General features: G+C 34.5%; 1 protein-coding gene across 1 annotated transcript in view; it reads right to left on the bottom strand.

Annotated features, from left to right (window-relative positions):
- The window catches only part of MICU3 (mitochondrial calcium uptake family member 3), a 104,550-nt gene that overhangs the window by 46,785 nt on the left and 29,774 nt on the right, over positions 1-27,991 (bottom strand). The window contains 4 exon segments of the mRNA XM_027598495.2: positions 1,489-1,567; positions 8,118-8,149; positions 14,657-14,747; positions 14,749-14,811. Of these exon segments, the coding sequence (XP_027454296.2) occupies positions 1,489-1,567; positions 8,118-8,149; positions 14,657-14,747; positions 14,749-14,811 (265 nt within the window).

The raw sequence follows: 27,991 nt of genomic DNA, 5'->3' as shown, positions 1-27,991 counted from the left end.
TTTCAGGTGCTTTTTAAAAGCCCACATCTGGCTAGTAGCTACTATGGGAGACAACAGAAATAGAACATTTCCATCACTATAGGTAATTCTCTGGGATAGCACTGAATAGATCATTTCCCCCCAAAAACATGCAAATATTCATGTAACATAAAGATTAGGACAAGCTTAAACCCAGGGCTTCCAGATTCAACCCCTTCTATGACTACAAAGAATTTCCTTTTTCCATGCATTTGGTTTTCTCAGATTATACTCGATCCAATTTGTATTTTCCCATGAGAGGTATTAAAAGTAAGTATTTTTATATTTGCTAACTTATCTCTTTGAGCTTTGATTTTTCCTGATCCTATCATCCCACCCTAAGATTTGAATGACAATCTTTAAGACAATTTCCAAGAAAAAATTTCTAAGAGCTTTAAATATACCATGGCCCCGATTTCGCAAAGATTTTAAAACCCTAATTATGAAAAGACTACGATGAAAGGTAAGGTGTCTACCCCTTTCAGATTCCATGTGAACCAGGTGGAAGCAATTTGAATTTCTAATTCCACTCAGATAAAATAACATGGATTACAATTATCCTTTAAAATATTTGTCTTCATGCTAGAGTATAATTATTTTCAAATCAGTATCTGTTAAAATTGATGAAAATGAAAAAGGTAACTGTTTATACAATTTCTTTAATATTTTTATTAAATATATACTCTTATATTTGAAAAAATAAAAAAGTATATTTACAAGAAAAATTCCTTTTTAAGATTAAATTTAATCTTTTAAGATTAAAGAGATTTTATTAATTAGTCTTTTTATAAATATGTACAAAAAGTAAAGTGTAAAAGAAAACGGCAATAAAAGCTATATAATTTGATTGTGAGGAAATGTATGAATTAACAACTTAGCTTAGATACATAGATATAGACCATATAGTAGGTTGAAAGGTGGCTTTTGCAATGAGTGTTGTTTTTAAAAGAAACATGTTCAAATTGGGTGACCAAAAGACATATCCAATAAGTTCTTCACGGTGATTATTAAATTTTTAAAAATATGTAATCTCCTGGAAGTAAAATGGAAGGAAGAAAAATAGTTGGAGATCAGTATTTTTGAAAAATGCTTTCTATAATTAAATATAACCCTCACTACTCAATATGGTTGGAAAATAATTTTTTATAGCCATAAAAGTTCACTTTCTTCTAAAAAATTTGAAAGACATGAATAATATATTTAAAAACATAAAAACTAATGATGTAATATATGGTGATTAATATAACAATAAAAAATATATTTAAAAATAAGAAACACCTTTAATCCCGCTACCCAGAAACAATCATTAATATTTTGGTGTTTTTCTTCTCAGTTTTTTCTCTATGCACACACACATCTGCACATATAATTAACTTGTTATATTATTTTAAGTATAAGGAAAAATATATATAAAGAGTATGAATAATATAGCGTCCATTTTAAAATGCATAAGTACTAAAGTTAACTTACCTCTTTCTTTAAGATTACGAAAAAGCTTTGATGATCCTTTCCAAACTGGTGGTGTTTCTGAGAGCATTTGATTTAATTCCTATAACATAAGGTATCATAACATTGATTAATAGGTAAACCACTTACTTAAATAGATATAAAATATTTAAATGCCTTATACAAAAAAATTCTCCACTTAAAAGACTTGAGACATGGCTGTATTTATTCTATTCTATACCTGTGGTTCGTTCAACCACAAAACCCAATATTTGCCCACAGTCTAAATATAAAATAAATCATAAAGAAGCTATGTTGAATTCAATTAGAGCCACCAAAAATTTCAGATAAATTTAGCAAGTGGAGGAATATATATAAAATAATCAGATTAAGATAAAACAGTGAGTTTAAGTTCAGGAACCAGTTAGAAAAGGATAGTTTCATGAAAGTGGTAAGTAAAGGTGGATTTCCTAATCAAGGTCAGAGATGATGGCCTGGCTTCACATACTGTCTCTTTTCTGTAGCCCTCTTGGATTTAGGGAGCTTTGTGGATGAAGTAAATGGACAGAGGATCAAAATGGGAAAGAATGAAGAATATTTTAGTAGTGACTCAAAGAGTGCTGATGTCAAATGGAGTTCAGGGGTATTGAGTGATTATGACCACTGTTTCCTTTTTTTTTCCTTTCTAATTTTAACTTACATATTCAGTAAAGAACACAGACTTCAATTGCTTAGTCAGCCTTTTTTGTTTGTTTCTAAATCAAACTACCACAGCAGGTTGGGGAGCTATTTTGGAAAATTTAAACATTTGAATCATTGTTCAGATACTAAAGGAATTTTGAATTTATTATGCATACTGAGTTCAAAATAATTAAATGAAAATTATATTTTGGTTAATTGTAAAGAAAAAATATTAAAGGATTTGATGAGATAAACTGAAATAATTTGAAATAAAAAAGGTGGTTTGCTAAGTAACACACTGAAAAACACTAGAAACCACTTCTATTTCCAGACCTGATTCTTCTACTCAACATGTGGTTCCCCAATAGCCTAGGCATAACCTGTGAGCTTGTTCAAAAAGCAGAATTTCAGTTCCCAAGCCAGAGCTACTGAACCAGAATGTGTATTTTTAACAAGAACTCCTGGCGATTTTGTTTCCCCATGTTCCAGTTTGAGAAGCACTTTTAGACAAACCCTTCCTGATGTGGTTGTACCTAAAAATGTTCTGTAACATTATAAACTGCTTTTTTTTTTCATTACAAAGCTGAGCTGACAGGCAAATAAAGAAACCCTGGGATGCCAAAGGCAGCAGAGGTATTTTTAGGGGATTTATGGATTCCCTGCAGCCCACTGTGAACCCCGCTTTCATCCCCTTCATAGTGCTATCTATCTCTGCACTGCAAGTAACAGATGCCACCAGACGGCCAACAGTGTCTGATTAGAGTAGCAACGGCACAGGGTAAGAATTCGGGCTTGAATAACGATGAGAAGCTGGAATATTTACTGCTTAAACAACAATAAACTCATAAATATTTTTGTTAGAGCAAGAGATTAAAAAGAACATTTTGCATATATTTGATATACCTTAATGTATACCGTATCTGTCATATAAGTATCAACTTCTCTTTCTCCATTTTAACTATTTCCATGTATTCAATTTCATCTCTTCTAGCTTGAACTCAGCTAGAGTTTACAACCAAAAAAAAAAAAATCATAGCTACCTTTTATTGAGTGCCCTCTATGTGCCTGACAATATATAATCTCTCATTTAATTTTAATTAACAATCCTCATTGTGCATATTTTACTGAGACTTAAAGAGGATAAGAACTTACCCAAGGTCACACAACTACTAAATGACTGACCAGATCCTTACTGACTAAGCAGTTTATTTTAGTAATAATTCAGCTTCTTCTGGTCTGGATTATCTAATTAACACACTGATTTTTGTCTTCGGTTCACTTTAAGAAGTTTTAAAACGTATTAAAATCTGTATTTCCGTTCAGACTGGGAATCTCTCTCCCCATTCCCAGTGCCTAGATCTTGGTCTCTTACATGTAGTAGTGTTATAATAATAAATAATTTGGGGCATCTGGGTGGCTCAGTCGATTAAGTGTCTGCCTTCGGCTCAGGTCATGATCCCAGGGTCCTGGGATTGAGCCCCACATTGGACTCCCTGCTAGCAGGGAACCTGCTTCTCCCTCTCCTCCCTGCTTGTGTTCTCTCTCGCTCTCTCTTTCTCTCTCAAATAAATAAAAAATCTTTAAAAAAATAATAAATACTTTGGTTGGCCTTTGCCCCTGGTTCCTGGAAGATGCTATATCCTTGAATCACACTTGGTTATAGGATGACCCTGGATGGGTTACTGATAGCCAGAAAGAACCACCATGGGATTAGAAGGTTGGGGCTCTGAGCTCTCCCTACCTCTGGGGAGGGGTAGGGAAAGGGACTGGAGACTGAGTTCAATCACTGGGCCAATGAATACATAATGAAACCCTTAATAACTCAACACCCAAGCTCAGTGGACATTGCCACTGGTAAATATATTGGTGTGCCAGGAGGGGTGACACACCTCTCCATGGGAAGAAGGCATGGAAGGTCTGTGTTTGGGATCTTCCTATACCTTTCCTTGGAGTCTCTTCATATGGCTAGTTCTGATTTGTGTCTCTTAAAATAATTATAAACTGTTACTTATAAATATAGAATGTGTCTGAGTTCTGAATCAGTCTAGCAAATTATTGAACCTCAAGGGGAATTATGGGAGCCTCTTGGATTTGTAGCCAGTTGGTCAGAGGTGTGGGGGGCCTGGGGACACTTGATCTTGCAGCTGGTATCTGAAATAAGGGCAGTCCGTTGGGGACTGTGCCCTTAAATCAGTGGAGTTTGACACTAAATCTGGTTTTATTGCTTATTGCAAGTTGGTATTAAATAGATATTTGCTGTATCAAATTCATTTTCCTAGAATTATAGTGCCTTGTAAAAGATTTATATAATTTTCTTAAATAAGTACAATTTTGTCTTATTATATAGTTAATTTATATGCATTATAGAAAAATTAGCAAATATAGAAAATAAAAACTAATTTCAATCCAGGAATGAACCATAATTGAAAGTTTTATTTAAATCCTTTTAGTCTAATTCTCTCTAGGCATAATTATATAGCTTTTTTGTCATTGCAGCAAATATTAAATTATTTTCTACATATTGTTTTGTAACTTACTCTTTGCACTTAATACTTCATGGGCATATTTTCCTGCCAGATAGTCTTCATTGCATTTTAATGGCTACACAGCAGTTCTATACCAGCAGTTCTGAAATGTAATTCTTTATACTCTTAAAAATTATTATGGACCCCAAGGAGATCTTGTTTATGTGGATATCTATCAATATTTAATGCATGTGGAAGTAGAAATGATAAATTTTTAAACACAAAAAAACACAAGCACATACTCTATTAGATGTCAGATTGATGGCATCATCAATCATCCTGTAGCCTCTAGAAAACCCTACTGAACACTTGTGAGAGAATGCAAGTAATAAAACAAATTATCTTTTTGGTGTTATTATAAAAATAGTTTTGACTTCATGGACCCCTGAAAAGGTGTTTGCACTTTAAGAACAGCCAGTCTATATTATTCTGCAACTTGCTGTTACTCAACTTTCAGTCTTCTAGGTCCATTCATAACTTGGATGTATTTTTTCACTGTGGCTCTGTATTATTGTATTTGTCTTTGAATGCCTATTTCACAATTTTTTTATTTATTTCTCAACTGACTGACATTTATATTGTTTCTTTTTTTTAATTTTGGCTATTACAATTGATGCTGCAGAAAACGCACACAGGACTGCTGGTGTAGTATTTCTCTAGTATACTTCTCTAAAAGTAGAGTTTTTGATATGTACTTTCAACTTTATTACATTTGCCAAATTTCTCTCAAAAGTGAATATACAAATTTACACCCTCACCTGATTCTTTCTTCTTTGTTGCTAATTATTGGTACTGCTAGATTTCCAGAAGCTGATAATCTGATGGGTGTGAAATAGTATCATATTATTGGTTTAATTTGCATATCCCTAATCACTAGTGAGGTTGAGGTCCTTTAAACATGTTTATCAGCCATTCTATGTTTACCCTCTTTTTTTCTTACTGAGCTGATTATCTTTTTTATATTGACTTACAGGAGTTCTATATGAGTACAGTACACTTAATGTTTTGTTAATATATTGAAGCATAATTTTCCCATCTGTCATACTTCTTTTAACATTGTTGGCACTCTTTTGGTATGCCAAAGTTTCTGATATTTAATTTAGTCAAATTTTCCAAAATTTCCTTTGAGCTTTGTTTTATATGTCTCATCTAATGAAACCTCTTGTGTCCTTTATTTTGCTTCTAATATTTCACAATTTTTTGTTTGTCAAAGTAAGAACTTAATCCATCTGAAATTTGCTTTTGTATATGGTGGTCAGTTTGATATTTAATTGTATTTAGCCCCATTCTGGAAAGACTATTGTTCCAATACCTAAAGGTCAATCCTTCCTCCAGGGATTTACAGATCTTCCCATACATGCCTTGGTCTGTTTCTAGACTCTATATTCTATTATTTTCATCTAATTAAAAAATTCTTGCAATAATATAATACTATTTTAATTATAGCTCTATTATTAATCTTAATATGAGACAGGCCCAATTGTTCTCATCCTATTGTTTGTCTGTTTGCTTCCCTTCCTTCCTTCTCAGAATTGTTTGGAAAATTCTGGGCCCTTACTCTTCTAAATGAATCATCTGTGAACATGATATATTTCTCTGCTTACTCATATCTCTTAAAAATAGAATAATATCTTGCACATCTTCTGTTAAGTACACTAAGAATCTAATAGTTTTTGTTGCTATTGTGAAAAGTATCTTATTTGATAGTGCAGTTTCTAATTGCTATTGCTGGTGCAGAAACACTAGCAGCAACCTTGCTAAACTTTTACTAAATCTGAATTTGAAATCTATGCATTTTTATATTTTTCTCTCAATCATATTGTTTGTTATTGTCCTGCTCCTTAGAACCTATTTTTTCTTGTCATACTACATGTTATAGCCTGAGTTATGTCTACCTCAAATTTGAAGTCATAATTCTCAGTATCCAGAATGTGACTATTTAGAGACAGCCTTTACAAAGGTAATTAAGATTATTAAACGAGGTCATTATAGTTGGTCCTAATCGAATATGACTGGTGTCCTTATAAGAAGACATCAGGATACAGACATGCACAGAACAATGATGGGGAGATGACAGAGGGAGAAGACAGCCATCTGCAAGCCAAGGAGGGAGGCCTCAGAGGAAACCAACCCTGCCAACACCTTGATCTTGGACTTCCAGCCTCCAGAACTGTGAGAAAATAAATTTCTGTTGCTTAAGCCACCCAACTTTGGTATTTGTTACAGCAGTCCTAGCAAATTAATATACTACCTTAGCTTAGACCTGTAATAAAACAGTGAGTAGTGGTTGTGATAGCAGACATATTTGTATTCTATCTAATTTGAAAGAGAATGTCTAAACATCATGCTTGCTACAGGCTTTAGAAGATTCGCTATAACTGGTTAAGGAAGTTCCCTAGAATGCTATACTAATACGGTTTTTTTTTTTTTTTAACATTTTAGTTCTTTTTTTTTTTTTTAATTTTATTTATTTGACAGAGAGAGACACAGTGAGAGAGGGAACCCAAGCAGGGGGAGTGGGAGAGGGAGAAGCAGGCTTCCCGCTGAGCGGGGAGCCCGATGCGGGGCTCGATCCCAGGACCCCGGGATCATGACCTGAGCCGAAGGCAGACGCTCAACGACTGAGCCACCCAGGCGCCCCTAATACGGTTTTTTTTAATTGAAGTTTATCATACATTTAAAAGTGCAAAAGGAATATATGTAAAATTTAAAGTTAGAAATTGTTAAGAAACAGAAAATTACCAGTACTTTAGAAGCCTCTTTGCACTTCTCACTGATGATATTTCCTTCCATCTCCCCCAGAGGTAAATATTGTCTTGAATTTAATATTTATCGTTCCTTAGTTTTCCCACCTATGAATGCATCTTTAAGTGGTTTCTTTTTAGACTTTATGTAAATGGAACTGTAATTTATATTTTTGTGAACTGCTTGTCATTATGTTTCCCAGATTCATCTAGTTTAAGCACCAGTATAATTCATTTGTTTTCAGTTGCTATACTATTCACTGTATGAATATATAAAAGCTTATTTATCTTATTGACATTGTATTGTAGTCTTTCTGGCCAACCATGAATAATCTAATAACATTCCTGTGACCCTCTCATGCATGTACGAGTTTCTCTAGGTATAGAGACTAGTGTAAAATTATTGGATCATAGGGCATATTCAAGTTTAACTTTACTAGGTATATGTATATGCACTGTGGCAGAATTGAGATCCAAGAGAACTGGTAGGTACAGGGTATGTGTATCTTTAAATTTTATAGACGATGCCAAACTATTTTCCAAAGTGGGTATGTATATATATATCTGAATTTGAAATCTATGCATTTTTATATTTTTCTCTCAATCATATTGTTTGTTACTGTCCTGCTCCTTAGAACCTATTTTTTATGTATATATATATACATAGTGTGCATGCATATGTACACCAAGAGCTTCAACCTACCTGTTTGGTAAGTGACTTCCACGTTTTAACAACTGTAATAAACAAATATAAAAGAATTAGATAATAAATAACTTCATGTAATGTACATCTGAATTCAGTAACCATCTATAACCCTAACTCATAACACCAAGCTTCTATATCTAAAAGACAAAGTATTTTTTAGCTTTGAGATGTGGATCTAAGGTATAGGTTTTATTTATGTTACGTATTTGTTTCATGTACTATACACTAGTTATAATAAGTGATAGCAGTAGAATAGGAAACATATTTTCCATAATCATCTTACTTTGGAGATTTCTGGATTTATAAAGTTAACTTACTCCATGTTAAACATCCTATGGGCTTAAAAACACAAATACTGATATTTATTAAATATTCATACTAGAACATAAAATATGAACATAGAGAAATTATAATTTTAAGGTGCTGCCTATGATCTCTGCTTTATCTCTAGTTATAATTCAAATGCCAGGTCTTTCTAGGGTGAAGGGGAAGGATGGGGGCAATGAGAAAATGAGATGAAGATGAAAGCAGGTAACACGATAGGGAGACCCTCATCCTGTTCTCCATTCTTTCTCTGTATTTAAGAATCATTTCTAGAACAAGAGTATTATAGTTGAATAAATTACCTGAGATCACTTTCTTTTTCTGATTCCTCCTCATACCCTTGAAGATCTCAAACACTATAAATCTTATAATATTGGAATAAATGCTCAGTCACCACTGCTGTTTCCTTTGCTCAGATTTGAAAACTCTGAAAATCCAATGTCTGCCCAAGAATTATCTCCAGGTTTATATGTCATTAAGTCTTATAACACAGCTGCATTAGGAGCTAGTAAATATTAATTATTTCAGCTACATTACAATAATGACAACCAATAATTTTTTACATGGTAATGTGGCTATTTCTTTATAATTAACCATAGTTACTGTAAACAGTATATCGAAGTCAGGACTATAAGATAGGCAGTTTTTGCCATGTAACTTTCTTTTTTGTAAGCAATATAAGTCACTTTAAGATCGAAAGCATAGAAGTATGTTCTAAAATTCAGCAAAGTGATTTTTATGGAGATTGACTTCTTCTCTATATAGCAACAATATCCTTTTTTTACCCAAGATAATTTATACAAACGTGTAATCAAGTGATTAAAATCACAGGTTTATAAAGAAGTCAGCATTTAGCCTTAATTCTAATACATTTATTTCATCCACCTTTTCATAATGAACAGAACATTGTAAATAGTATTTATTACTCTGTTGCTTTTGAAATATAGCAGTATGAACAGAAGAAAAACAAATGGCACAAAAGTACATGCACATGCTCTTATGCAATGTTCAGAAGCTATTTATCAGAAGAGGAAGTTAGACACACTCTTGAGTTTTGTAGGGTTTATGAGATTTCCAGGGTAAATTATTCACAAAAGACATATTCATTCTGCCGGATATGTCACCATGTTCAGTATTATTAGCTTTTTTTATAAAGACTAAAGAGCCATTAAGATTGTTCTTCAAAGGATTTTCTGATTTTCTAAATTCCTTATTTCATATGAAGTTACTACATATATAAATATAACTTGGGTGAAGAGGGACTTCAATTCTATTGGATGTATTTTATTTCTTCAGCTATAGCTTGATGTTCATATTTTAATACTTTTATGTATGTTTGAAATTTTTAACAATATATTTTTTAAAACTAAAATTAAAATAATACTTGGAGCTACATGAAGGTAATCAATTATTTTAGTTCTAGAAGGGAAACTTACCTTTTAGGTTCTATTTAGGTAGGTAAAGTAAGAATTTTTCTAGATTTCAAACACAAAGCTATAATCAACAAATATATCTCGATTAACATTTATTTGAACTATATTAAGCAAATGTTTACACAGCATACCAATTTTTTCCTGTTGATGTCACCATAAAATTATATCAAAGATTTTTTAAAAAAATTATGATTATGAATTCAAACGATGATGAAGATGGTTGACAATGACAGCTACCAGCATGTATTAAGTGCTTACCATGTATCTGATATTTTACTAAACACAACCAATATTACTCAATCTTCAAAAACCTCATGAGGTTGCTATTATTTTTATTTTTATAAATGAGGAGACAAAAAAATAAAAAATTTAACAAAGTTCTCAAAGCTAGTAAATGAATACTCAGGTTTAAATACAAGTCTGTCTAATTTCAATATGCCACATTGAATATGATTTAATATTCAGTCTATGAAACATTTTCTCTTCTGAGGCAAATACTTCTTTTTGTAACCCCACACTTGAAAAAAAGTTTTTACACATATCTTGATCTTTAGTGATCATTCTTAACTATGTTTTAAAAGTTCCAGTTTGAAATTAACTGATCAGTTAATTTCTGGTTGTTAAATGTCCTGTGCAAGTTTTTTATAATGGAATGTTTTTTCCTGCAAGTGGTAGTTTTGTAATACCTTGAAAAGAATCAAATTTGAAATTTATTTCCAAAAAGTAAAAAGCCACCAGCAGGCTTACAGTTGGTATATTATGAAGAAAAAACTCAAGAAAATAATGAATTAAAAATTTTCAAACTATGAAATTCTAAATTAAGCATTATTTATTGAATTTCTCAAATATAAATTTGACAAAAATTATAGGATTTGATGCAAAAATACCATTTGATATTCTAAAAAATACATCAACAGTTTTATCAAATCTGTGCTAACTTAATAATAAATATAAAAAGTCCACATTGTATGAAGTCAATTAAACAAATGTATGGAACACATATATATCTATTTTTGTATAAGGGCCTTTTCTACGTACAGTCTCTACACTTACGAAACTTAAAATATTTTAAGAGGACAAAAAGTATCAAACAACAAATTCCAAGGTGAAATATGGTTATCTGGTACATGGTAAGTACTCAATAAATATTTCTAGAAGGGAGGGAGGAAATGGAGGTTAAAGGAGCACAGAGAGCTATAATCCTTACCATAGCCCTCAAATTCCTCCAAAAAAGAGCCCTACTCAATTTATAGCCTTTTCTATCACTACTACCTTACATACTCCCAAAGTGGACTATTCTGAATACACCATTTACTCTCTTGATCCCATGTGTTTGTTCATATAGTTCCCTCTCCTTCAGTTGATAACCTCAGAGTCTCCTGACAAAATATTGTATGATAAAGTCTCTCCTTCAGCTACTATCTTTCATTTCCTCTACTTCACAGCTGAACATTTTGAGAGGGTCCTTTATACTCACTGTCTTCATTTCTTCATCTGCTCTTGCAATCTGGTGTTTGCTCTAATCACTACACTGAAACATCATTTTAAAAATCATCAATAACCTTCAAATTACCAATCTAGTAGACATTTTTCTGTCCTCATCTAACTTGACATCTCATTTGACCATTCTGTTCATTTTCCTTAGCTTCTATGACTCCATACTCTTGATCTTGTTCCCATGTTTCTGGATACTCCTATTTTTCCTTTTGAGGCTCATGTTTCAAGCTGTTGTACCTTCACCATTTAAAGTCTAGGAGTTCCTCAAGGATTGGTCCTTGGTCATCTATGTTCTCATTTATACTGCCTCTAGGCAATCTCATCATAATTATTGCATTAATTACCAATCACATACAGAGAACCCTAAATATATACTCTACCCAGTCCTCTCCCCTCATTTCCAATAGAAATAATCTAAAATATAAAATATTGATTAAAAGCTAATTTCAAAGTAGCCAATTTGCCAAATTATTTAGGATTTTAATTTTTTTGAACTTTTACACTTTTTTTTTCACCTCACATAAGTTACTTTTTTGGGTACTATTAGGAATGCTTAAGATCTACTCTCTTGGCAAATTTCAATTATACAATATGGTATTATCAATTACAGTAATCATGCTACATATTACTCTTAAGGATTTATTTAAGGTTTTGCCATATCCCTAGCTCTGAAGAAAAAGGGCTATAATTTGTTCTAACATAAGTTAAGGCATTTTTTTGGCAGTTTCAAGTAGATTATCAAACAACTGATTATTTGGTACATTGATTTTCAATGACTTGAAATGAATGATCAAAAGCAGATCCAACTGCCTCTTCCATATCTCCTCTTTTGGATATCTAAGGCATCTTAAATCCATCATGTCCAAAGTTGAAGTTAAAATATTTCGCTTCAAACCTGGTCTCCACTGCCATCCATACAGGTAAACCAGCCAGAAATTTTTAGTACTCATTATTCCATCATCACCATTACCACCCTCATTAGAAGCTTTTCAGCCTGACAAGTCTCCTCTCTGATCTGCTCATGCTCACTCTGGCCCTCTTCAGTCTATGTCCACCCTGAAAGATCTTTTCAAAACACAATCTAATAATGGTATGCACCTGTTAAAAACAAGACAACAGGTTCAATATGGAGTTCTTATGCTAAGACCCACATAACCAAGCCACGGCTTAATTACAGTTTCTGTTCTACCAGAAATGGAATCTTAACTCAGTCAATCAGCACTAGTTTGTAATCTGCCTGAGAGACCCCTGCTGTCCTCTAAAGGAAAGTAACCTTACAATAACTAACCCACTTTTTTTTGCCTCATATAACTTTCTTATTCTTATTCTCTTCTGCCTATAAATCTTTTGTTTTATACAGCTCCTTGGAGCTCCTCACTATCTGCTAGACTGGATGCTGCCTGACTCATGAATCATTGAATAAAGCCAAAAGGATTTTTAAAAGTTACTCAGTTGAGTTGTTTTCTAACACACCTAATTATTCTGCAGCTTACACTAGTGCCATGATTTTCCATTACTTTTAGGATAAAAACAAAAATGTTTAATATAAGCTTACCAACTCAATGATTTGGCACTGCCCTACATACCCACCCTCACTTCATACCATATTCTTCTTTGCTCCTTGCACTATAGCCACCAGATCTTTTTCCCCTCCTCACATGTATCACATTCCTTCTTGTGATGGCACCTTGATACTTGCTGTTTCTCCTGCTGAAATTCTCTACTCTCAACTTCCTACAAACCTACTTAACTCTTATTCACAATTCACATTTCATGTGGATATTTATTTGCCCAGGGAATATCTCCCCGAGCTACCTAAGTTACTTCTCCAAAATATGCTCTCAGTATCTTTCTTTCATGGCATTTATCACAGATATAATTTGCTATTTATTTACTTCATTGATCAGCGTTGGTTTTGTCCACCAGACTGCAAGCATTGTGAGGGTGGAGGGCACCTATTTTTATTTGTTTGTTTCCCTCACCCCTTTATCTCCAGAGCCTAGTACAATACCCGGCATTGGATAGGTGTCTTTGAGTATGTCGTCATATGCTGTGAGATGAAATGGGAAGTGTGCATAAAGCACTCTGTTGCATTCCAAAGTACTATTGCTGTCTTGAGAGAAAGCCCTGTGATTCTTTGAGCTGCGAACTGAACTTTTTTTCATGGAACATGATTTTTACTTGAAAGAACAACTGACAGATAAATTATAGTTATTTAGACTTAGGTATCTGGCAGGCACTTTCTTACAAATGAACAAAGTCAGCTATCACTTAAAGAAAACAACTGACAATATTTGTTGCAGTAATACATTTGAGCTTCAGTAAAAATTAGAATTGGGAAAACTTGTATACACCACCATGAGTTTGACGGCTTTCCAATAAGTAAAGAGAATATTATGACAATATCACTGAATGTGATTTTAAAAATGTATTGTATGATAAATATGTCAACATTTGGAAGATCTGTATAACTGAATCTTCCATTTGATGTTACAAGATTATATAAGGGTAAAAGATCCATTCAAAGTGCAGTGTAGGCCAGTGGATTTTAACATAACAGATGACAAAAGTTTCAAATTCCACACTGCAACTAAACTTTAAGAAACTACCACTAGCCAAGTGTTGATACAGTATCAAAGAAGAATATTTATAATAACCTGAAAGGGCTATTAAAAATACTCTTCCTTTTTCTATTTCTTTATCTGTGAGGCAGATTTTCTTAATATACTTTATGAAAAACAACACACTGCAACTACTGAATAAAAAAAGCAGATGAGAATATAGCTATCTTCTATTACTCACTGAAGAGATTTATAAGAATGTACATAATGCCAAAGAGTTTGAGAACCACTGCTCTAACAGATGAAAAGCTGAGTAACAGTATGTATTTGCCCTGTAGGAGCCATGACAAATACAGAAGAAATATAGGTAGAATTCTTGACCCAGATCTAGCTTCAAAGCCAGTCCTCTGAATTACTGTGTTCATGCTGGATAGAAGAACTGAACAGGCAGAATATGAACCTATTATAAAGAATATCAAGAGTAAGGTGGTTTTTAAGTTCAATGAACTGAAAAAGAGGAAACAAATGAAAGTTTGTGAAAAGAGATATCAGTCAGGGTTTATAAGAAATATTAGTCTAGTAAGATTATATAGCATAATGTCTTTTGAAATACATTACTTGGTTAGTTGTTCTGAAAACTTAACCTATTCCACACTTTTACAAACCAGAGATAAGAAAAAATCTCATAAAATTATTAAGAGAATTTACAAAATATACTTACATTTGGGCTCATCAGTTGTAACAGCCAAAATAAAATCATATGGAGTCATGAATAACTGTCCTTCACATTCTATAGAAGCAAACAAACGAAATCCTCCTTTCCCGAGATGTAGCATAGAGGTCTAAGTCTTCGATGTCTGTTCGGTTGATAGCAACCTAAAGTTAAGAAAGTAAATAAATTTGAACTGTGTGAAATAATGTCTCCTTTTAGAAGCTAAATGCTTTTAATTATGCTGAAGTGAATTAACAGAGTAAATGACCAAGTGTGAAAATATGTCTTCTGGAGAACTTAATAATTTTATAAATAAATTACCCATGTGTAATAAAATGAATTGTTTGAAAGATCCTACTATAAATATCATTAAGGGCCTGAAAATTCTAAACTGGCTCTTTAGGGCGCCTGTGTGGCTCAGATGGTTAAGCGTCTGCCTTCAGGCTCAGGTCATGATCCCAGGGTCCTGGATCGAGTCCCGCAAACGGGCACCCTGCTCCTTGGGAGGCCTGCTCTCCCTCTGCTTCTCTCTCTCTCCCACCCCCCGTCTCTCGTGAATAAATAAATAAAAATCTTAAATAAATAAATAAATAAATAAATAAATAAATAAATAAATAAACAAACAAACTGGCACTTTAAAGGACCAGTAATTTACTTCTGAAGTTTCAGTTTCAGAAAACATGAAATTTTCTGAGCTAATAGTTTCTTTAGAAAGAACACTAACTCTTGCTGAATGCCTACTATGTGCTCTCTAAATAGCCTTACTGATCTAATCAGAATTCTGTTCAGTAGAGTCTTTGGTTTTTTTTTTTTTAAGATTTTATGTATGTATTTATTTATTTGAGAGAGAGAGAGAGAGAGAGAAAGAGCACAAGCAGGGGGAGTGGCAGGTAGAGGGAGAGGAAGAAGCAGGCTCCCCGCTGAGCAGGGAACGCCATGTGGGACTCAATCCTAGGACCCCGAGATCATGACCTGAGCTGAAGGCAGATGCTTAACTGACTGAGCCATCCAGGCGCCCCTAGTCTATTGATTTTCTAAAAGAAGAAAGTGAAACCCTGATATGTTATTCAGGGCTACCACTAAGGAAACCACTTAGTGGCAGCGCTTAGATTAGAACTGAAGTTGCTAACTCTAGATCACTATAGTACAGTTACTACCAATAGTTGTTCTGAATTCTACCTAAGGTTAAGATTAACAGAATTAGAAGAGTGTGTATAAATGCGGGGGCAGGGGGGAGGAGGAAGTCTCTTTTGTTTTCCTTAATTTGAAGACCTTTCTTTGTGGATAATTTTTCACTGTTATTTTCTCTCTGAACCACAGCAAATTTATTTTTTAATAGAAGGATTTTTTTATTACAAAAGTGATGCATAGTTATTATATATAATTCAGAAGACAGAATTTTTAAAATTTATATAGTTTTTTTTTGGCAAAAATGGGACTACACTACACTGTTCAGTAATCTGATATTTTTCACTTATTAATATATCAGGGCTAATTTCTCATGTCACTAAATACACTAAATACTCTAGTAGACCATTTTTTAGTAACTGTATAAAATTTCATAGTAAATGTACGATAGTACAATTTATGAATTACATATGGTTGAATATTTAGGTGATTCATAGTATTTTACTATTATAAAACAATGTTAAAATGACCAGCATAGAATATATTTACATATATGTACAAAGAGTTCCTTGAGATAAATTCCTAAGAGTGGATTTGATTGGTCAACCAAAACCTTTTCATATATATTTTCACTCTGCCTCTAGGGAGTTAATAGCAATTTACAAGATTATCAACAGTATAATAATTATATTTTGAACACTTCATAAAAATTATTTTATATTAGAAAAAATTATTTAGGATAATAGAAATTATTATTATATAAGGCAAACTTATTCTATTTATTGTCTCTTCCATGTCTATGAGGTCATAATGCAGATTATGTGTAAACTATTAAAATTATTTAAATATCTAGTATCTTCAGAAGTCGTATCAAAACAATCCACAAGAACTTTCAACGAGACTACATTTTGTATTTCTAAGTTACACTTTATTAAACGAAAAGCTAGGCAAATGACTCATCTTTTCCCACTATTCTGAAGACTAAGACTTTTAAAAACATTACACAAGTAGTCAAATAAAAACTAAAAGAAAGGTTCACTCCCTACTTTTTAATGGCATGTATAAGAGATAGAATATATAGTCTCTGCCTTTAAGAAATATGCAATGTATATGGAGGGACAAAATAGTAGTTGGAGAGACAAAAGGTACAAACATGGAAGAAAGGAATGAGTCAGGTTAGAGTAAATCAAAATAAAAAGCACTATAGAGATTGAGGTTAATAAAATGGTTTCATGGGGCGCCTGGGTGGCTCAGTTGGTTAAGCATCTGCCTTCAGCTTAGGTTATGATCCCAGGGTCCTGGAATTGGGACCCCGCATCGGGCTCCCTGATCAGAGGAGATCTGCTTCACCTTCTCCCTCTGCTGCTTCCCCTGCTTGTGCTCTCTCTCTTTCTCTCAAATAAATAAATAAAATCTTAAAAAAAATAAGGTTTCAGGAAGAAAAAATATGAATTTTAATGTCAGGAAAAGATATGAGCATTCTAGGTTTATACAGAATATTTGAAAAGACAGTAAGAACCTTCCCAGAGCAGAGGATTTGCATTCATGGAAAAGGGTAAGTAAACTGATAAGATTTCTGAATGCCAGACTAAAGCACTGGAATTTAATCTGATAAAAAAATGGCTTTAGGAGATTTTTACGTAGAGCAATGACACAAAGAAAATGATGCTCTTTAGAAAGATAACGCAGCTCCAGACGAACCATGAGAGACTATGGACTCTGAAAAACAAACTGAGGGTTCTGGAGGGGTGGGGGTGGGGGGATGGGTTAGCCTGGTGATGGGTATTAAAGAGGGCACGTTCTGCATGGAGCACTGGGTGTTATACGCAAACAATGAATCATTGAATACTACATCCAAAACTAATGATGTAATGTATGGTGATTAACATAACATAATAAAAAAAAAAAAGAAAGATAACGCAGCTCCATACCAGAGACAAGCCAGTTCAGCAGTATGTTAGTAACAATTACTCAGGTAATCCATAGGTATTGGGAAACTGTTTTGGCTCTGTCATGGGTGAGAAGTGAGACACTGAGCAACTTAATGTCAATAATGGGCAATAATCTCCCTGAATAGTCCTCAGGGATCAGTCTAATATCTTAGGTCCCTTTCTATACATATATTCCAGGGGGTTCTTCCTCCTAGGACAGGGAAATCAATCTTATCTGGGACCACAGTTTACTCTCCTGCTTTCTTCCTGCTAGGCCATTTCCTTGGACCTAACTGGCCCCAATCAACCAAGACTGATTTCCAGAGAATTCCCTGAAGGACCACTCTGTGTGGAGCTCTCATGGTTTCTGCACCATTATCTGAAGCCATGCCTTAGTCTAACATCTTGAACCACAGTTTTTGCCTGTAACATCTTTATTTGTTATCATCTAATATGGACTTGATCTGTGACTTCCGCTTCTACCTGCTGCTGCCATTATTGCTTATGATGTACCTGTGTTTTCTCATGAAACGTTCCTTCCTAAGTGTCTGTCATTGGTCCCAGCACGCCAAACCCGCTTGACCACTGCAGCTGGGAATTTGATCCACCTTCCATGAGCTAATGCTGACAACTCTTCCTTCTCCTTAACTTCTACTAACAATCAATCAACAAAACCTGTTGTTCTCCCTCTAATTTCTCACATCTGCCACAGCCACTCTTTTGTGTAAGCACACACTACTTCCCTAAAATTTTACAGTTATGGCCTGTGATTTTTGCCTCTAATCCATTCTCTACTGAGAGAAAACAGGCAGAACTATAGGATGGTGTGAATCCTTTAACCACCTGAGTAAGTTTCAGAAAAAAATCTGATCAAGTAGAGTTAAGTTTTCACTTAAACTCCATTGCAGGAAAGAAACTGAAGATGGCACAAAGAAATGGAAAAATACTCCGAGCTCATGAATCGGAAGAACAAGTGTTGTTAAAATGTTTCTATTACCCAAAGCAATCTACACATTTAATGCAATTCCTATCAAAATACCACCAGCATTTTTCACAGAGCTAGAACAAACAATCCTAGAATTTATAGGGAACAACAAAAGACCCGGAATAGCCAAAGCAATCTTGAAAAGGAAAAGTAAAGCTAGAAGCATCACAATTCAGGATTTCGAGTAATATTACAAAGCTGTAGTGATCAAGACAATATGGTACTGGCACAAAAACAGACACATTAATCAATGGAACAGAATAGAAAATTCAGAAATGGACCCACAACTGTATGATCAACTAATCTTCGACAAACCAGGAAAGAACATCCTTTGGGAAAAGGACAGTCTCTTTAACAGATGGTGTTGGGAAAACAGACAGCAACATATAAGAGAATGAAACTGGACCACTTTCTTACACCATATACAAAAATTAATTCAAAATGGATGAAAGACCTAAGTGTGAGACAGGAAAACGTCAAAATACTAGAAGAGAACACGGGTAGTAACTTCTTTGACATCAGCCGTAGCAACTTCTTACTAGATTGGGAGGCAAGAGAAACAAAAGCAAAAATGAACTACTGGGACTTCATCACAATAAAAACCTTCTGCAGAGTGAAGGCAACAATCAACAGAACTAAAAGGCAATCTTCAGAATGGAAGAAGAGATTTGCAAATGACATATCTGATAAAGGGTTAGTATACAAAATCTATAAAAAATTTATCAAACTCAACACCCAAAAACCAAATAATTCCATTAAGAAATGGGCAGAAGACATGAATAGACATCTTTCCAAAGAAGACATCCAGATGGCCAACAGATATATGAAAAGTTGCTCAGCATTACTCATCATCAGGGAAGTACAAACCAAAACTACAATAAGATATCACCTCACATCTGTCCAAATGGCTAAAATTAACAACACGGGAAACAACAAATGTTGGCAAGGATGCGGAGAAAGGGGAACCCACTTACACTGTTGGTGGGAATGCAAACTGGGGCAGCCACTCTGGAAAACAGGATGGAGGTTCCCCAAAAAGTTAAAGATAGAACTACCCTATGACCCAGAAATAGCACTACTAGGTATTTACCTAAAGGATACAAAAATATTGATTCAAAGGAATTCATGCATGCCGATACTTAATAGCATTATCAACAATAGCCAAATTATGGAAAGAACCCCAATGTCTATTGATTGATGAATGGGTAAAGGAATTGTGGTGTGTGTGTGTGTGTATAATGGAATATTAATCAGCTATCAAAAAAATGAAATCTTGCCATTTGCAACAACATGGATGGAACTAGAGTGTATTATGCTAAGTGAAATAAATCAATCAGAGAAAAATACCATATGATTTCACTCATATGTGGAATTTAAGAAACAAAACAAATGAACATGGGGGGAAAAAGAGAGGCAAACCATAATACAGACTCTTAACTATAGAGAAAAAGCTGGAGGGTAGGTGGGCGGGGGATGGTTAAATGGGTGATGGGGATTAAGGAAGGCACTTGTGATGAGCATTGGGTGTTATATGTAAGTGATGAATCACTAAATACTACTCCTGAAACTAATATTGCATTATATGTTAACTGGAATTTAAATAAAAACTTGAAACAAAAACAACAAAACTCCACTTAATGAATTCTACCCCTGTTGCCTTAGCAATAATACACATCATTTTTGAGAATGGCATTAGGTGGTGCCTACAGGTTTATTTAGCAACACCTTAAAAGAAGGACTGGGAAGGTGTTTGAGAATGGTTCATGCCCCAGACAAAAAAAGTATATCCTAAAAGGGAAGAATATGATTTATGTATAAGAGATAAACAGAGTCTGGGTGCTTAAAAGGGCTTCCTGCTACTGCTTACTTGTTGCTTCCTTCATTGCCTCTTCTCAATTTAGTGAGATAAATCATATAGTGCAATAATATACATTGGCACTGCTCAAATGCAACATAAAAAGTAAAAACCAATTTTCCCATGTTGATCCAGTATATTGGTCCGATCCTAAAACAGTCTAATTATCATCAACTGGGGGGAATGGGTTCATCTGACTGGAGAATGGGATGAGAGGAAGAGAAGAGGAAATCAATACTTTGGTTGGCTTTATATTCTTTATATTATTTGCTACTCCCTACTCAAATGCCATGCTGTTTTAATTATTATAGCTTGTGGTTATGTTTTGATATTAGGTAAAGCAAGATTTCATCTTATTATCAACCTTTAGAAAATATTCATAGTGATTGATATTCAAGTTTCTTCTCTAAGTGAACTTTGAAATCAATGTGTCAAATTCTATTTAAATAATCCTACTAGCATTTTGTTGGGGATGACACTCAATTTTGGTGTAATTTAGGAGACCTGATTTTTCCCATCTGGGAACATGGTTATCTACTTATTCAGGTCTTCTTCAACTATGTCTTTCAGTAAAGTTTTGCAGTTTTCTTCATATAAATTTTACGTATTTTCGGTAGATTTTTGGTACATTTTATAGTTTCTGTGTAATTGTGAATTGTGAATGGAACCTTTTATTCCTGTTACATTTTCAACTGGTTATTTCTGATGACCTTCATATATCTGCTTTGTATCCAATTACCTTTTTAAATTCCTTCATTAATTTTAATAACTTTTTTCCTTCGATTTTCTAAGTAAATCATAAATTGTTTCATAATAAATGACAGTTGTAGCTTTTCCTTTTTAATATTTATACTTCATTTTCATTGTCTTAATTATGAGAGGTCTATGTCTCTAAATATGATGCTGAATAGTTATCAGTAATAATAAGCATAATTATCTTGTCCCATGTTTTGGAGAGAATGCTTCTAATGAATTTCCATTAAATGCAATGTCTGCTGTTGGTTTTGATCATTATCTTCTACCTTAACTCAGGAATAGGTATTTCTTTTCCTTTGTTCATTGGAAATAAATGTGCTTAGAGTTAGACTGGTCTTCACAGACCTTAGAGATCATCTGGTCCTCTTGTTTCTTTACCTTTTTTACCAAAATAGAAATATAAGTATGAGTCCCCAAACAAAAATTTAAAATGTGTTGGGCAAGTACCAGCATAAATAGAAATCCTCAAACAAAAACTCAAAAGGTATTGGACAAAACTCAATTATTTATATTATATTTTAACAATTTTTAGTTTCCAAGATGAATATTTAAAATCAACTAATGAGCTAATGTAAATTCATTCATTCATCCAACAGATACTTGGTATGTGCACTATATACAAATGAATTAATTATAAAATAATCAATTGGAAGATTACTTACTTTATCTAAAAGTGTTTTAGAGACAAATATGAGTAAGCTTGGTTTAATGGTTCTACCATTCTAGATGGTTCTACCCATCTATGCGCATTCACTCTCAAACCTTCCAATTGTCCACGTGCTTCTTTCTCTGTGGTTTATAAACAGACTATTTAATTTTTTTATAGATTTATTAGAGAGAGAGAGAGGGAGAGAGAGAGAGAACGAGGGGGAAGGGGCAGAGGGAGAGGGAGAAGCAGACTCCATGCTGAGTGGGGAGCCCAACGTGGGGCTTGATCCCAGGACCCTGGGACCATGACCTGAGTTGAAAGCAGACTCGTAACCAACTGAGCCACTCAGGTGCCCCAAAACAGACTGTTTTCTTAATGAATGATCTAAGAGCACAGATGAAGAATTCAGGTTTTTTCGTTTGTTTGTTACTGTGGTACAGTTCTAACCACATTAAACTTTACAGTGTTTACGAGGTTGATAAGGAGCAGTGGTCCATGAAGTTCAGCTGATACCTGACTTGATCCACTAGAATCCCTGAGAAAAGGGACAGCTTCAGACTAGAAGATTCCCAAAATATGAGAAGGAACTCTCAGACCTTTAAAGGACTCAGCTTTGCTTTTGAACTTTCCAAAGTTTAAAAAATCTAAACCTACTGAAGTTCTAACATCACTATTATGAGCATTCAAAAACAAGAACCAATAAATAAAGGTGAAAAATGATATTCAAACCAGTTTACTAATCCTCTTGGCAGTCTTGCTTGCTTACAAATGACAATGATCTTGTATCATGTTAATGTTCAGAGCATTTTTTAAAAAACAAATACAGCCATTTCCCTGTAGCACACTGGTGTGAAGCTATGGGTATAATCCTTATATTACAAGGAACAGGTGAAGTATACCAGTATTCACTGGATGATCTACTTTAATACCTTTTTTGCTATCTAAATCCAATATATCTTTCTAAAGTTAATTTCTAAAGCTTAAAATTAATCTAAACATTTTTCATTAATATGTACTGTTTCAGTAAATAATACCTTTTGCATCACAAATTCCCAATATAGAAAAAACATCAATAAGTACAATATAGCTAAGGTGAATGGAAAAACAAACCTGAAAGCCATAAAACCTGAATTATCTACATTTAGTTGTTAAAACATTATTAAAATGAAAATCTCCATTATCAATCCAAAATTATGTACCTAAAAAATAAGGCTTTTAAAAGTGGCAATAAAATGTTAACTAGACCATTTGTTAACCACAGGGAAAATACTGACAGGAGTTAATATAAGTCATGGTCATTTAAGAAAAATTCTTAATTTCCATAGGTTGACAGTCAAACTAAAAAACACCTATTTAGGAAACTAAGGAAGTGACAGCCTTTAAATTGTTAAGGAATATTAAAGAGAAAACCCTCAAGTTTATAGTGGTCACAAAGAGAAATAGCTCTCTGAGAACTTAGCTGGTGGGTACTAGAAGCATAGATGGAGCTGAAGACTGGTTAAGCTTCTAAGAAGTAATTTCTCCAAAGTTCAAACTTCAACACAAAGTTTCCACGTTCCATCTTTCCTGGAGATGCTTCTTCTAAGGTGAAATCTTTTCTCTGCATGCACTCCTGTCTTTGGAAGTTATTTGTTGGTGTTATTATCAGCAGACCCACTCAGAAAGCTCCTTTTAAATGCAGGGAAACTGGAACATAATTTTTGTTAGGCATCAATCCATGAAGTATAGCTTATTAATTACCAATTTAAAAAATTTGTTCTAATTAAAAATTCTTAGAGATTAAATGTAATACATTCATTTCAGTCTCTGGAACCAATCCTGTCCCACCCTGGAAATAATCAAAGACTTTCAGGCCAGAGATTTGGGTGGTGGTGCCTGTCCTGCTCTGGAACCAGGAATTCAGCTTCCGATTTGCTTCCTATTATCAGAACCTACCCCTTATTTCCCCACGTCAGTACCTGTGTACCTGCCAACCTGTGCCTGAGACCTTTTCCTGAATCCTTCAGTAGTTCCCCTGGGATTACAGTGCTTGCTTATCCACTCATCCCAGTGGTAGGTGTTAAGCTGCTATTTATCCGGTCTCCTAAATGCTTTATTTTAGAGTGTCTGCTATAGAGATCTGCTAATTATCAACATATTCAATAGCTGTCTACTGCTAACACCTCATGAAACCAACTAAACTAATACTACCCAATAGCTAGTCCTAACCTGTTGGTAGAAACAAGAATGAGTCTAATTTCACTCTGTGCCTGAGATGAGCTCTGGGAACGATAATGGTCTCTGAGGTATGGTCAGCTCCAGTAATATTTTAGATCAACTCAGCTTTTCATTTCTCTGGAAGTGAGAAACTTCTGCAGCTATTTCCAAGAAGATAAATCTCTTCTCCCTATCAAATAGTCTCCGTGATTCTTCCACTCAGACTCTCAGAAAGGAGACCTGTCATAAAGCTTCTGCAGTCATGTCCTCTGTATTGTATAAGATACTGCTCCCCATCAATCCTAATTAATCACATCCTTGTAATAACATATCTGAAACTCTGACAACAGTGAGAGTGTTGAGAGTTGCCTGAGTCAACACTGTACTTTAAATAAATCCTAGTTATCTTCTTTATACATCCCTGTTACGTCACTTGTACTCCTCCTTTCACCCATTCATACCGGGTTGCAATGATCTGTTTACATCTCTGTCTCTGCCATTTAACCAGGAATTCCTTGAGAGCAGTAGTAGTTGTTATGTTTATAAGAACTTAACTAGTGATGAATATAATGCCCGGCACATCTAAGAGGCTTGGTAAATGATTACTGTGTGAATAAACAAATGCTTGTGGATGAAAACAAAATTGGCAACTGGGTAATAACGAGTCAAAGGGATACCGAGTCTGGGTCAGGTAGGAGACAAGGACAAACAAAAGAAAAGCTTCTGATTCCACACTAGGAATTTAGAGTGAGATAATAAAAGATAATCTAAAGTTTTAGAGAGAAAGATATGGCATAATTTGTGGGTATCTTTTTAAAAAGTTGTTCAAACATATCTTTAAACTGTTGGAGGGAATGCAAGCTGGTGCAGCCACTCTGGAAAACAGTAAGGAGATTCCTCAAAAAGTTGAAAATAGAGCTACCATACGATCCAGCAATTGCACTACTGGGTATTTACAAACAGTTAACTTTGGGGGGCGCCTGGATGGCTGTTGGTTACACATCTGCCTTCGGCTCAGGTCATGATCCCAGGGTCCTAGGATCGAGCCCCGGGTCGGGCTCCCTGATCAGTGGGATCAGGGAGCCTGCTTCTCCCTCTCCCGCTTCCCTGTTTGTGTTTGCTCTCCCTCTGTCCAATAAATAAATAAAATGCTAAAAAAAAACAAAACAAAACTAATGTTGGTAAATACTTAAGTTTAGCTATTGCAATAAAAGGTATGAGATTTATTTTTCATTTTATTATTTTAATACAATAAAAATTCTGGTTAAATGAACCTCTTCTTAAGTAGGGATACAGACAAAAGTAATTTACTGCTTAAGTCTTAAAATGTGGAGCACTCAATTCTCACCCCTCCCAAGTGATTGCAATATATAAAAACTACATATGTAGGTTTTTTCATATTTAGATTTTAAAAGGGTTCTGTGTACTTAAAATTTTAAAGTACAACTGACCCTTGAACAACACAGGTTTGAACTGCACATGCCCACTTACACAATTTTTTCAATAAATACAGTACAGTTCTATAAATGTACATTCTCTTATGATTTTTCTGAACATCTTTTCTCTAGCTTACTTTTTGCAAGAACACAGAATACATATAACATACAAAATATGTATGTGTTAATCCACTACTTATGTTACTAGTAAGGCCTTCCAATCAACAGTAGGCTACTAGTAGTTACATTTTCGGAGGAGTCAAAAGTTATATAGGGGTTTTCAACTGGAGGGGTGGTGATGCCCCTAACTTCTGCATTACTCAAGGGTCAACTATAATTACAATATTACTAGCTACATATTACTTCACTTAGCTTCTTTCAGTCATACATTACCAATTCTTTTCTATAATAAAGAATAATTTCTGCTTCTATAATATTGCTTCAAAAGGGGGTTAATGAAATTCACAAATTTTTCTAACTTTTGATTAGAGGAATAAGAACAAATGAAGAGTATATTTAGTGAGACATTTATCAGTATATGAATTAGGGCAGGCCAGACAGAGAAGAATATAGCTTTTCAAATTTGAATGAATAGTGGTAGTTATAACATAGACGTACTTTATTGTTGGAGAAAAAGATAAATACAAATATGATTTGGAAGATGCTCAAATTTAGTAGATTACCCTTTTTCCTACATGAAGGATTGCAGGAGGGCACAGCAGAAGAGGGAAGAGAAGCCAGAACAGAAAAAGGGAACTAGAGCATATGTTTTATTTGGCACAATCCTGAACCAAGTACAAGACCCAGACTGTGGATATCAGCCAGGAATAAGGTGATACACAGTGGTTCAAGCAGCAGGCAAATTGGCTTAAGACCATTATTCAAAGGGAAGGGTATGTGCTATGGTGAGCGCTGTATGTTGTGTAAGACTGATGAATCAGAGACCTGTACCCCTGAAACAAATAATACATTATATGTTAATAAAAAGAAGAGATAAGTAGACCAAATCAAGAGAAGCCTGGATTCAGAAAGAAGAAATTTAGTCCCTGGAAAATTGGCATAAGGCCACTGGGGTGTAAGATAGGAATCCATAAGGCTAGGACTAAATCATGGAGATCACTTCCATTAATAATGTCAAAAGTGGACAAGTTAAGCCATTAAGCTCCTTTGTCTTAGTATCTATGGTCAGGCTGAACCTATAGGTCTGCAGTTAGGTGAACTTTCATATCAGAAGAATATAGAAGACCAATCCAGCTGACATATATATATACACACACACACACACACACACACACACACACACACACACATATATATACACACACACACATATATATATATATATGATAATTGCACTGACACAATATTTTTATTTCTTTTGGAAAGATGAGGTAATTAAAAAATGTAGCTTTTATTATATATATAGCATATATATATATAATTTACCTTCATCAAAAAATAATCATTTCTTCCCTTCTCAGTGCTCAAAGCCTTCACCAATTAATCCTTTCTCTACTGTATTAGGAGAGGCTAAACTCCTCAAATATAATGGCTCAAACACCACAGAAGGGTGCTCATCTCTCTCTCCTAGGAGCCCAGAGAGGACATTCTGGGACTAGGTTCCAAGTGGGATCAGGGAACTCTGCTTCAGTGACTCAGGGGGGTGCCATTGTCAACTGAGGTGGGGGAGGGGGAGGCGGCATGCAAGAAGTTCATGTGATAAGCTTTTATTGGCCAGGCCTCAAAGTGGCATAAATCACTTCTGCTCACATTCAGCTGAAGAGAACTTAGTTGCATGGCCCAAACTTAAGCACAAGGGATGATGGAAAATGAAAACCTGGGCATCTACAGCCCTAACTATTAGGGAGGAAGAGAAGAGATTACTGTCAACAGCTTGCCGTCTGTCACACCGACTTTGGTGCCAAGGACTCATGGGATGTAAAGGACAAGGGAGGAAAATATTAGAATTACATGTACATTTAACAAAGACTTGGAGAAATTCACTTCCCAAACAAACCACATCTGTAGGATTGGAAGCCTCATGGCAGGTAACACTTCCAAATCATCATGAATTTTTCAGGAAATACTAAGCTGCTATGATTCAGGTGGCGAGTTCCACACATTTTATCTTCTGCGTTCTGTATCTCTTTCCAAAGTCTTAGGCACAGCCACTATTGACTTGAAGTTCAATGTTGACATCTGCACTCTCCCTAGCTCTACTTTTCCAAATTTAGCAAAATGCTTCTGTATCTCTGACCTTTCCACAAAACACGGCAGTGAGATTAAGAAAACACTGGGTCTGGTCCTCCATCCTTAAATGTTGAGAGACGTCCAGTGTAAACAGATGTTTTGTGTTCTACCTCCACAGACCTACCCACATTAGCTATGGGAGGCTAAACAGTAATTAC

This window comes from Zalophus californianus, chromosome 2 (genome assembly GCF_009762305.2).
Source record: "Zalophus californianus isolate mZalCal1 chromosome 2, mZalCal1.pri.v2, whole genome shotgun sequence".
Classification (NCBI taxonomy): domain Eukaryota; kingdom Metazoa; phylum Chordata; class Mammalia; order Carnivora; family Otariidae; genus Zalophus; species Zalophus californianus.
Note: the sequence above shows the minus strand (reverse complement) of the source record. Positions and strands in the feature narration are given on the sequence as shown.